At 42.2% G+C, this 12,975-nt stretch overlaps 1 protein-coding gene across 1 annotated transcript in view; it reads left to right on the plus strand.

Annotated features, from left to right (window-relative positions):
• LOC102571930 (cytosolic phospholipase A2 epsilon-like) overlaps nt 1-11,576 on the plus strand; it is a 36,175-nt gene extending 24,599 nt beyond the window's left edge. Inside the window, exons 11-21 of the mRNA XM_019496466.2 lie at nt 209-246; nt 674-809; nt 2,348-2,484; nt 2,871-3,093; nt 3,775-3,889; nt 4,290-4,427; nt 5,869-5,976; nt 7,459-7,650; nt 8,272-8,438; nt 8,714-8,900; nt 10,993-11,576. Coding sequence (XP_019352011.1) covers nt 209-246; nt 674-809; nt 2,348-2,484; nt 2,871-3,093; nt 3,775-3,889; nt 4,290-4,427; nt 5,869-5,976; nt 7,459-7,650; nt 8,272-8,438; nt 8,714-8,900; nt 10,993-11,201 — 1,650 coding nt within the window. The 3' untranslated portion in view covers nt 11,202-11,576. The remainder of the gene's footprint in view (nt 1-208; nt 247-673; nt 810-2,347; nt 2,485-2,870; nt 3,094-3,774; nt 3,890-4,289; nt 4,428-5,868; nt 5,977-7,458; nt 7,651-8,271; nt 8,439-8,713; nt 8,901-10,992) is intronic.
• The last annotated feature ends 1,399 nt before the right edge of the window (nt 11,577-12,975 follow it).

Below are 12,975 nucleotides of genomic sequence, written 5' to 3' on the forward strand. Positions count from 1 at the left end.
TGGTGCAGTCACTGAAAAATTTTAGGAAATTTTCTCTGAGAAAATGAAGTAGCAATCCTGAAACTGTATTCATTCTTGGTTTATTTGGGGTCTTTACATTGTGTCTGCATTGCTAAGGAAGGATCAACTAAAATGTAGTCCAATGCTGAGGGAAAGAAAACCTTTATAATATGATAGCACTAATGGTAGTTGCATTTTTGATTTCCAGGATAAAAGATTTGATTTGCATGTGAAAGCAGAAAACTGGTAAGAAATCCATTCCCTTTTGGCTGGTAATGACTTTTGTCAGCTAAATTCTACCCTCAGCTTGCCTTTTGATGGAAAGAATATACTGACAGCTTGCTAGTAGCTTGTGCAAACATTCTAAAAGCAAATGATTTTTAATTAAGTTGCACTGAAAATGGGAACTTTCCACAAAACATAAATACCATATATACAATATCCATTGTTCTCATTAATATAATGTACTTATGTACTAGAAGTGGTAGCAACTTGGCAGCCCCATCCCCTCTCCTTCATTTTACATCAGTCTGTTTGTATAAGAGATTTTACTCTGTAAATCTGACACTTTTTGTAATTGGTTGATTTGTGTGCCCTGAAACACTTACATGTTACTGAAACCACCTATCCATAACAATGGGTATGCCTGTTTTGGTTCTCGCCTTTGTTCCAGCCCAGGAGACCTAGACATGCGCTTGGGGTTTGACTTGTGCTGGGAAGAGCAAGACTTCTTGAAAAAAAGAAAGAAGCATGTTGCTTCTGCTCTGAAGAAAGTTCTCCACTTGGAGCAAGATCTGCAGGACTATGAGGTGTGTGGGGCAGGATTTAAGTGTCCTGTTTTTGCTTAGATGTGCACTCAACAACTTGGACACCCAACACGCTCCTTAATTTTTACTATTATCATTGCATCTGAATGGCAAAGAAGCTCTAAGTTCAAGCTATGGTCCCCTTTCACTAGCATTCTCGTTCTTCACATTAATAGACTCAGTTGTATAATCCTTCAAACTCTACTTTCTTTAAAAGGGTTGATTCCTCTTCCCTACCACACCACCCCCTCCCCACCTCCAAAGCCTCTAGTCTTTTTTGATCTGAAAATGCTTTTGCCTTTTCATTCCAGATCCCTAAAACCTCAAGGCCCTTCTGATCCTTTTTTGTTCCCCATGTCAGAGAAATGTCTCTGCACAACCTACCACGAGCATGGAGAATTACTCTAGTACACAATGGTTCTCTTCTTCTCTGTCAACTTCCTGGTGGAGTAAAATGGCTTGTCTGTCATTGGTACCCAGGCCTAGAATCCCAGTCATTGTTTTGCAACCTTTAACTCCCTCTCAGCCTCTCCCCCATCCTGCACCTCCTTTTCTTCTACAAAGGATCCTGTTGTTTCTTCCAAGAGAAATTGGCACAGTTCTCTGTGATGTTCCTCCTCTGCCCTAACACACTCTAAAATGCCTTTCTGCTCTCCACCTATAATCCTTCCAAATATCTCAGCAACTCTATCTCCACCCACCTCCAAACTTCCCTTATGCCTACAATCATGTCTACCTCACCCTTTCCCTAAACCTCTCACTGATCTCAGACTCCTGTTCCTTGCAATACAAATAAGCTGTGGTCTTTCCCCATCCTAAAAACTTATACCTCATTTGACCTGCTTCCCAAACTATTGCCCCATCTTTCTTCCACCTGGGAAATGATAGAATGTAGCATTTATATGATTGCTGACCTAAATTCAGTTTCATTCGTCTTCATTGTGATCATATTCATGTTGGCTTTTGCTTTTTTCCCTCTGCTGAAATTGCTGTTACTCAATATCTTAATATCAAATTCTCAGTCCACTCCATTACACCTTCCTTGTTTCTTTGCTACTTTTAAAACCATATTACTCCTTTATCTCGCTCCTTCTTGGATTTTCATGATACTGTCCTTTCTGCATTCTCTTCGTGCTTTACCTTTGATACCCCTTTCTGCATTTTTTGTGTGTGTGTCATAAGGTTTTGGGGGCAAGGACTTCATTTCCTTTCATATTTGTTCCTTATATATACATTAGGCACACTAAAGACAAATAACACTAACACATGAACAAAAGCAACTGAACTTATCATTCCTACCTTTCTCTGTCCAATGTAGATGGTGTCCTGAGTGACAGTTAGGGTCCAAATCAGATTATAAACTTCCCCAAAGTGCATTCATGTGTGTGCCTGTTGTTCAAGTTCTGCTCTTGTGTGAAGACAGGCGACAGCTCTGAAGTTTGAATATGGATTGGATCTAGTGATCCACCTAAGCTCCTCTGGTGCTAAGTGTTAATATGTCAATTTTTTTTCATGCTTTTTCTCTTTTGTGTGTTGTCCAGACTCCAGTGATAGCAATCATGACAACAGGAGGGGGGATGAGGTCATTGACAACGACGTATGGCAGTCTGTCAGGTCTCAAAAAGCTAAATCTCTTGGACTGTGCTACATACGTAACTGGTTTATCTGGAACAACATGGTAAGGAGCACATAAGCATTTTTCTTTAAGTTTTCTTTCTATATACTGTTCACACAATAACCCATGCTAAAGAAATATCCTGGGGCTGACCACTGCAGGTTCTACATAACTAAGATTGTGACCCCAGCCCTATTTCTGACTTCCTTTGTTGATAATTAGTGTCATCACAGAAGAATGCTGTTTTAAGGAAATCGCTCAGGTCCTGTTAAATTTACAGGAAGGATTTTTTGTGACCCTTTAAAGTTCATATAATATATTTTTAGGGACATTAGAACTCAAAAGCAGCTTAGATCAGGGCAGAAAACCTTGAATTTTACATGAAGTCCTTCAATTTGAAAAGCTGAGCTTAGCAAACTTCTAATTCAAGCCTCACCTTTTCCTCTCAGGACCATGGCAAACTTATACCAAGATGCCGATTGGTCACAGAAGGATCTGGATGAGAAAATCAATGAGGCTCAGAAACAGGCAACGAAATGCAAACTGGGTTCCTTTTCACTGGAGCGTTTGAAGTATTACAAGCAGCAGCTAAGTCAACGGAAAACAGAAGGACACAGGACATCTTTCATAGATTTATGGGGGCTCATCATTGAATATTTGTTACACGATGGGGTACAGTATACCATAAAGCCTGAACATTTAATATTGCACTAATATCCCTATAAATAAAGTGAGAAAACACTTCCAATGGAAGATTATTTCCAGATGTTTATACCTTATGGAAAACTATCCTGTTTGTGTTCATCATGAGTGCTGAGTTTCAGGGTGTGTGGGTGTGTGTGTGTACAGATGCATGTGCATTCACAAAACTTCTAAACGTGTTTTGACATATTTGAGATATGCATCCCTGAGGGGAAAGTTTGCAAAAACATTACAAGTGCTGTTGGCATATTCTGAAAACAAATTAACCATTTTTTATTCATGTTTGTCATTCATGCCTGAATAATCTAATGTATATCTGGAGCAATGAACTTTAAACAGGAGTTTCACCTTGTGATACTCAATTTTAGCTTAGATTTACTCCTGAAGTTCTTTGCACTTTAAATATTGTTTTCCCTTTTTAAAACACCCCCTTTCATATTTATTTAAAGGCAACATCAAATTATCTACTATATCAAGAACTGGCAGCCACATATTAGACAAATAACTCCCACACACAATGCTGTAATAAAAGAAATAACATACTTGAAATGTGGGCATTTAAATATATTCCAAGCCCAGAATAATTGTGTAGGTTCCCATGCTAGTTCCATGTGGTTTTTTCTCATTTTAATCATTTTTCTTGGGCAACAGAAAGACAACCATAAACTCTCAGATCAGCGAGAGGCAGTGAACCAGGGTCAGAACCCATTACCTATCTACACAGCACTCAATGTCAAGGAAAACTATAGCACTTGGGATTTCAAAGGTAAGATAATATTTCAGACAGGTACTTGATTTTAAATTTAGGAGGGCTCACTTTGGGTATGGGATAACATAAAACCTAATTTAAGAGCTAGAATTTGAGCTCATGTAAATTGGGAGAAGGCTCCTGAATTTATCCAACTTAGCCCAACTGAGGATCTCATCTTCTACCTCAGCAGGTCAAAGATCAATTACCTTGTTTTGGTCACTATTTTTATTTTGTGGTGTTTGTACATCTCTAGTGTTGGCCTAGGATCTGAAATGTTAGACTGAACCCCAGAAAATGAATGTCCTTGTCTAACTCCTTTAATCCTTTTGATAACAATATAACTGTTTATCCAGAACCAGTGAACTGAGAAAAAAAACTGTTCTTTTTTGTGTCTTTTTTGTGACTCTGATTATAGAATGGATGGAGTTCACCCCTTACGAGGTGGGATTTCTCAAATATGGAGCTTTCATTCGCTCAGAGGATTTTGGTAGTGAGTTCTTCATGGGTCGGCTGATAAAGAAGCTGCCAGAGTCCCGGATCTGCTACCTAGAAGGTGATTTATTGTTCAGGAAAAATGTCAGAGAAACGATAACTTAAATAACTACATAAGCCAGGCATGAGTGTCTCACTGGTACAGGACTGACAAAGATGATACACTATCACATATAAAAGTATTTGTCTGTACCGCATTTAAATTATTATTTAATACAGTGATATAATTGTATTGTTAAAGCATGCAACTGGAAATAGCATGCAAGTAGCAACAACTATATATTAAATATGTTCTACTTTATTTTATATGACAATGTAGTTTGTTAGCAATCAAATCCCAACTCCAGTTAAGCCATGGGGGTTTTGCCCTTGCTGTGAAATGGGCTAGGATTCATCTAAAGAATCTGGAATTAGGTCTGTAAAGAAAAGGATCATAGGAAGGCAGGGCTGAAAGTGACCTCCCAAAGTTATCTAGTCTAGCCATCTGCTCAAGACAAGATTGTACTTGGCTAAACTATCCCAGCCAAGTGTCTGTCCAACCTGCTCTTGAAAAATTCCAAAAATGGAGATTCCACAACTTCTCCAGGTAGCCTATTGCAATGCTTGATCACCATCACAGTCAGAAAGTTCCAATTAATCTCCAACCTAACTTTCCCCTGAGGACAATCTCCTAGTTCTGTCCCCTACAGTCACAGAGATAAGCTCATCTTCTTCCTCTCTATAATCACCCTTCAGGTATGTGGAAACTGTTACCAAATTCCTCCTCAGACTTTTCTTCTCCAGACGAAATACCCCTAAATTTTTCAGCCATTCCTCATAAGTCTTGCTTTCCAGGCGCCTAATCATTTTTGTCACTCTGCACTGCACTCTTTCCAATCTACCCACATTCTTCTTGAAGCACTAGCCAATTGCCCATCAAGAATGATGAGGCTGGAGGGGCAGAGGGGGAGGATCCCCATGCCCCCCTCATCCAGGCCCGCTCCCCCCTTCCCCACTGCTTGGGGTCCAGGCCCACTCCCCACCTTCTCCGCTGCAGCAGCAGGGGGAAGGGAAGAGCAGGCCCAGGCCCGATGCAGGAAGTATAGGGGAGGACCAGACCATGGCAGTGGGAAGAAGCCATCCCGCCATGGCAATGAGAGGAGGGAGCAGGGGGCCTGGGCTGATCCAGTGGCAGCGGGAGGATGGGAGGAGTGGATTCCAGGCCGATGCAGGGGAGGTGGGGTGGGGGAGGAGTGAGCTCAAGCCCTAGGGGAGAAGGAGGCTCACTACTCCCCTTCCCCTGCTGCTGCAGCATTAGGCCAGGCCCGCTGCTCCTCCCCAGCCACTGCGGTGAATAGATTCAGGAGAATATTTAATAAATAAAAGAATGGTGACTTGGGAAGGAATTTAATTTAGTATAAGAATATATCAAGGTTATTAAGCCAATCTTATGTCTTAGGAGCCTAATTCATGATTTTTAATGCTCTTTGATTCAATAGTACTCACCCTCTTTCCTGTCACAGGCATGTGGAGCAGTATATTTTCCCTGAATCTGATATATAACTGGACTCTGTCCCATTCTTCAGAAGATTTCTGGCACAGGTGGACCCAAGACAGAGTAGACTGTATTGGTGAGTTACTTTATTCTTCTACCAACCATGTATTATCATTCAGCTTCAAACCCATCTAATAAGGACACCATGGACACAAATCCTGGAATTTTATTTTCAAAGCCCACCTGAAAATACCTCAGTACCATACTTGGAAAGGAGCAGTTTGAAAAGTCAAATATTTAAACTTGTCATAAAGCTGCTATTGCCATATTTGCCAGTTTCCAAAATGAGTTTCTTTTTCCCCATTTAAAATAGGGGAAACAAAGCCTTGTCTTAGGATGGAGGATCAATCAGACCAATACTCATTGAGCATCCCCACTGCCTGCCTGCTTGCTGCAGCTTTCCTCACTGTAGCAAATTTAAGGTGACCCTCCAATAACTAGATTCTACTCATGGAAAATTATAATGAATTTACAATTTTTCAATTTTGCATGTATAAATTCTAATTATTTCAGAGTCATCTTAAATTCAAAGTCATTTTGGATTCAGGCAAATAAGGTAAATAATTTATGACTGACCCATACCACCTGCCTACTAGGGCTGTGTGAAGCTTCAGGTGCTGATTCGATTCAGAGGAGATTCGGTGGCTGAATCTCTGAATCCGAATTGAATCAGGGGGCCAATTAAAAGGTCCAAATTGATTTTGAAGCTCTCTGAATCAATTCGAGAATGATTCAGAGAGCTTTGGCAATTCAGGCAGTCTCCACTGGCTGCAGCAAGGAGCTGGACCCAGACTCCATGCTGGTAAGTAGGGGGCAGGGGAGGGGGAGCTGGAGGAGAGGGGAGGGGACCATGGGGTGACCTCTGCCTGCTCCCCCAGCCCCACCAAGCACCCTCCATCCCCCACCCACTCTCCCAGTCCCACCCTCCCCCATGGCTGCCCCACCCAACCCCAGCTCCCAGTTGTTTAAAAGAAAGCCCCTACTCACTGGGTGCTGCCAGGCGGGAATGCGATCCCCACTGCCCCATGCTGTGTGGGGGCTCTGTCATGAACCCCCTGACCCCTGCCCGCTCTCCCAGCTGCCCCACCTGCCTGAGCTCCTGGACCTTTAACAAAAAACAACTAAGTAAATGTGTTCAGGAATAACAGGACTGATTTGCAAATGATTAGTGAAGCAAAAAATACGACAGAGGTATTGGATTAGGACTCCAAGGGGCTACAGTAATACAAAAAACAATAGTTATTATCATTTGCTGAATTTTAAAATTGTCAAATGCAGGTCAATCTTTTCTACTTTTCAGTACTAGTGGCATGGGGATTGTATGTTATTTGGTTGCTAATAGGATTTCAGAGTTCTGTTTTTAATCTAAATCTGAGATATATGAAGACATGTCTTATTAGATTTTAAAAAGCCATTGTCTACCTTTTAAAAGGCTCATGAGAACTTTCAACACAGACACTATACTTTCATGTATGGCTGCATGTTATGAATTGTGCTATTTTAGACTTCTGAAAAAAATAATCTTGACAACAAATCTTTTGATTCTTTCTTTTTACAGAAGAGGAGCCTATACTGCCTACAAGACCCCATGAGTTAAAGACTCGTTTATTCAAACCTGCAGGCCCCCTCTCCCAAGCTATTCGAGGTGTCATGACAGAACGCCTGACAGTTGCCCGCTACCATAATTTCTTAAAGGGCCTCCAGATGCATAATGACTACCTGAACAATGACAACTTTTGTAGATGGAAAGGTAAAAGCAGTTTCTTTTCATCAGCATTTTTGTTGGGGGTTGGGCCTAGAATATAGAGAGGAAATTATGCAACTTGAGAGAAAAATTTCTTTAAAAAAATAAAGAAAATAAAACTTGCTTTCTCATGTGTCAGAGCATGAGCCTACTTTTAAACAGCATGTTTTGGTCAAAAGGTTGAACCATACTTGGCTGAAAATCTCTAGTAACATTGATTTATTTGGCCTTTAGATAATTTATGCTTAAGATGCAGCCAGTTGACTAGACCTATTTAGGAATGCTCAGTGTAATGACAGCACCCACAGTTTTCTATTGAAAGAGAAGAGACACTAAAAGGGAGACTAGAAAAATACCCCTCTTCATCAGGATAGTGTTACCACTGCCAATCAAAAATAGGTTTTGGTGCAGTTTGAATGGGTTCGGTATAATGTTGACAAGAGGGTCCTATGGCAGAGAAAGTTGTGATATATGATAATATATCTCAGTGGTATAATGAGTGTAACACACATAAGTGAAATCAGATGTGTAGGATGGGGTTAAATAGCCTCTCTTCTTGGACACACTTTTCAACAGCAACTGCTCTCTGGCTATTTCAATCATGACAAAAATATTTTCTTTTTTTAGATACTGTGTTAGGTGATTCACCCAACCAGCTCACTGAGACAGAATCATACCTGTCCCTAGTAGATACTGGCTTTTTCATCAATACCAGCACCCCACCACTTCTGAGGCCCCAGAGAAAAGTGGATGTCATCCTCCATCTAAATTATAGTGCAGGATCACAGATACTGGTGAGGAAAATCAATTTATTTGCTATTTTCTGAAGTAAGAGTTATATCATTTGTAAGCTTTTCCCATTTAGATTGGGATTGGAAGGGAGCACCTAGATCATTTAGTACAGTCTCTTGTTGTAGTAAGCAGAAATGCAATAGATGTTATTAAATCCATGAGTTTGAAACTATCGTACTGGTAACCTAAGACAATTACTCATCATTTGTTTGGCTTCAGGAAATTCTGAACACAGCCTGTTATTTAGATTTTAATGCTGTTCTGTTCCTTGATCCAGCCTCTGGACCAGTCCTGTAAGTACTACTCGGAACTAGGAATTCCATTCCCCAAAATTGAAGTCAGTGAAGAAGACAGAAAAAATCTGAAGGAGTGCTACCTTTTTGATGGTGCAGAGACACCAGGAGCTCCTATATTGCTATTTTTTCCACTGGTTAATGACACCTTCCAAAATTACAAAGCACCTGGTAAGTAACCAACAGCATTCAACTAAGGTCATCAAGGCCATCCTATCCACTACCTGTATTCTGTTGTTTAACTTATAAACCTCCCTATTGGCTCATTTCAGCACAACATCTGATGAGGTGAGCTAAAGCTCACAAAAGCTTGTGCTACAGATATATATATCTACTTTGGTTAGTCTAGAAGGTGCAAATCTACTCTGCCTTGTGCTTGAATTCAGACTAATGTGGCTAGCGATGGGCCTTGTTACATGTTGCACTTTGAGCTGCTCAGATGTTGATCGGTGTTAGTGCTAGCTCAAGTTTAGAGCAGCCACATATTAAGGCTAAAAACCGTCTCTGAGTGTCCCCAAACTGTACAGCTGTAACTTGTGACTAAAGGGACTTAATTTTGGTCTGGATGTGCAGCCAGTCTTGCTGATGTCCCCAAGCCATCATCTGTACCACGATCCTCTCAGACTACCTGATTTTTCCTGTTGCACTGTGTCCCCTTTGCAGTCATAGCAATGGTTGTCTCCTCTCCTAAGATTGTGATGAAGTCCAGCACCTTATTGCAGCTCCAATTAGATGCCCACCTTATGGGGCCCAGGAGGGATCATACTTTGGCTCATGCTGGAGAAGATGGTTGAGTTGGAGGCAGAGGAAAAGTCTCTGCCTGCTAGCTGGCATGTGCTCTGCAGGCTGCCTGCGCAGGGTTGCACTCCTGGGGTTGGGAAGGTGATACCCCCAGAGGCAGAAAGGGAAGTTGGCTTGGTGCCAGAACCACCTCATGGGCAGTAAAGTTCAGGGGGTGGAAAATTTATCCACATAGAACAGGAGGGTGAGAAAGGGGACACTGCAACCTGGGATGTTGGAGGACTGAGGCATAGGTGACTCATTTCTAGGGACTGTCCACACATTAATGGAACTTGAGCTGGATAAACCTGCCCTGGAGTGGCATAACTTTAAGTTGCCTAAAAGGTGCTTCAAACAAGTTTTACATGTTAGTATGTGGACAATCCAGGGGTTTAAGAGCTCCAAGAGCTGCCTAAAATGAATGTCTAACAAGGCCTTATGTGTTTTATTTCAATACAACAGACTTCTCCCCTGCCAAACCACTGTAGCTTAACACATTTATACATTTTTCAATAGAAGAGAGTGTATGCATTTTAATCATTTTCATTTTGCTGTTAATTAATAAAAATAGTCATTATAAAAATGCAAGAACTTTAAATTCTAAGAAACTATCAATTTAAGAGAGAGCTCAGCGACATCACAAGCTTCTTTGCCTTTAGCCTTTTTTCAGGGTATCTAAACTTGAGCCTTTGTTACAAAATATTAAAAGTCCAGAGTCACTCTTGAGAGTACAAAGTACATCTTTGCTTTCATTATAAATCATCTCCTTATTGCCAGTACCACTATTCCTCTTTTCTACAGGAATACTTTTTCTGTTGGTTGGGAACTGTCTCACCTTCAATGATACCTTTAGGGAATACCACTTTCATTTCTGTTCCTCACCCTTGTACTTCTCCTCCACTTCTGATAAGGGTTATACTTAGCATGTAGTTACACTGCAATCCAAAAGCCTGCTTTCAGCTCACATAAAGAAGTTTGATCTAACTATAAATTAGCTAATAAAGAAACTGATACCCATGTAACTAGGGGATTACAGAGTTCAGAAAAAGCTAACCTTCCAGAGCATTTACCCAAATCTGGGCAGGTTTTGCAGCCTATGCTTAGATCCATATTTCTGTGGCTACGCTGTTACTGATGCCCAAGCTAGCTAGTTTAAAGTGACATGGGGTACATCTATATGAGTTGCAATCAGACCTCTGGATTGTAATGTACATACACTTCCCTATTCCTCTTCTGTCACCACATCCAGCAATTCATATTAATCTCACATTCACCAGGGACTGAGTTACTGGATTGCAAAAGAAACACTTTGGGGGAGGAACAAAAAACCCCCCAACCAATCAAGAAACCTTAGAGCAATTAAGCCACTGAATTTTCTTACTGAAGAGATATCTCCTTTCTCTTGGATGTTAGCAGCTGTTTGTTTGTATGTGATACAGCTAAGCTCAAAACCTCACCAGTGTCCTATTCATTTTTTTCTTAGGAGTGAAGCGCTCTGACTCAGAGATGGAGGAAGGCAAAGTTGATCTTACCAGTTCCTCTTCCCCTTATTCTACATATTCCGTCAGGTACACAGAGAAAGATTATGATCAACTGGTTAAACTGTGTGAATACAACATCTTGAATAATGAAAACCTGATTATGAAGACCCTGAGTATGGCAGTGGAAAGAAAAAGGCAACATAAGAAATGATCACCATGCCATGTGTCAGATCAGAGATAATGGTTTTGTACATGGAGGAAATGAAGCTCTTAATGATTGGCCAGTACCTTAATGGATCCCATTTCAACCCCATGCAGCGGATGGCCCAGTTAAATTAGGGTACCCCACAATAGAGATCTTATAGAAATCTTCTTCCCTAAAGAATTTCATTGCAACTGAATTAATCCAAAATAATGAAGTCCAATGCATTCCGTGTAGAAAATATAGTACATAGAGAGGTTTGTACAAAGGAAGTGCTATGGTGCTTGGGTTGCTTGTAACGTTTGCAAGAAAAGGAATTAAAAAATGCTCAAGTCTGAACAACATATTATATACTAAATTCAATAAATCTTTAACTAATACTAATTCTGTTTTGTTTAGTTCATGAGGATTGTTTGAGACCTACAATATGTGGCCTAGATTGTGACTTGTTGCTCTAAATACATTGTATGTAAGGAGGAATAGGAAGTGCCTTTCTCTCAACCTCTCTACCCACTCATTGAGGTCCAGGGACAGTTATAGCCCTAGTTATTGGGGAAATACAGGGACTGCTTCCTCCTGGCCCTCAAAGGCATAACTCACCTCAAATGTAATGAAGAGGAGGCAAGGTCATGGGCCTGTCCTTCAGAACTCAGAAGGTGCACTGGAGATGTGGTGTATCAGGCATTGTCTCACACCACATCACGGGGCTATGGGAGGAACTGTGTGCCTAAAGCTATAGTTCTATCTGGAGCTGCTCTGGGGTGGTATAGGTCTGCCGTATCCACAATGGAGGCACATGCCTAAGTAGAATAATTTGGTCATTTCGACCAGAGACCCAATAATCTGTTGATTGTGCTTCATGAGCCACAAGTAGCTACTTAATAGGGCTGTGCAAAGCTTCGGGTGCTGATTCAATTCAAAGGAGATTTGGCCCGATTCGGGCACCAAATCGCCGAATCCAAATCGAATTAGGGGACCAATTAAAAGGTCCAAATCGATTTGAAGCTCTCTGAATTGATTCAGAAAAGATTTGGAGAGCTTCAGTGATTTGGGCATTCCCTGATGGCAGCAGCAGGGAGCTGGATCCAGACTCCATGCTGCTAAGTAGGGTGCCGGGGAGGAGGGGCTGGAGGAGCTGGGAGGGGACCATGAGGGGACCCCTGCCAGGCTCCATCTCCTGCCTGCTGCCCCAGCCCCTCCAAGCACCCCTGCAACCCTTGCCCACTCTCCCAGCCCCCCCCCTCTCCATGGCTGCCCCGCCAGCCCCAGCTCCCGGTTCTTTAAAAATAAGAACACAAAAACTCCAAACTCACCAGCTCCTGCAGTGGCCTCAGGGCTTCAGGGGGTTCATGGAAGAGCCCCCCGTGGAGCATGGGGCAGTGGGGGAAAGTGGGGATCCCCTTCCTGCCGGGCAGAGCTGGTGAGTCGGGGGGGGGGAGGCGGGTTGGGGTTTTTTTAAAGGGCCAGGAGCTGGGGGCGAGCAGGGCAGGGGCAGCCATGGGGGGGGATGAGAAAGCAGGTGGGGGTTAGGGGTCTCGTGGCAGAGCCTCTCACATGGCGTGGGGCAGTGGGGGGTAGCGGGGATTCCTCCCCACCCCAGGCTGGCAGCAGCCTGTGACCGCAGGCTTTTTTTTTTCCAAGAGCCAGGAGTTGGGGCTGGGAGGGGCAGCCATTGAGAGTGGGCAGGGGATGGGGCATGTGTGATTCAAAGATTTGGCTGATTCAGCAGCAGCCGAATCTCTGAATTAGATGCGGCTGAATCCTTTCAGGACAGTGATTCGAA

The sequence above is a fragment of the Alligator mississippiensis genome, chromosome 2 (genome assembly GCF_030867095.1).
Source record: "Alligator mississippiensis isolate rAllMis1 chromosome 2, rAllMis1, whole genome shotgun sequence".
Lineage (NCBI taxonomy): Eukaryota > Metazoa > Chordata > Crocodylia > Alligatoridae > Alligator > Alligator mississippiensis.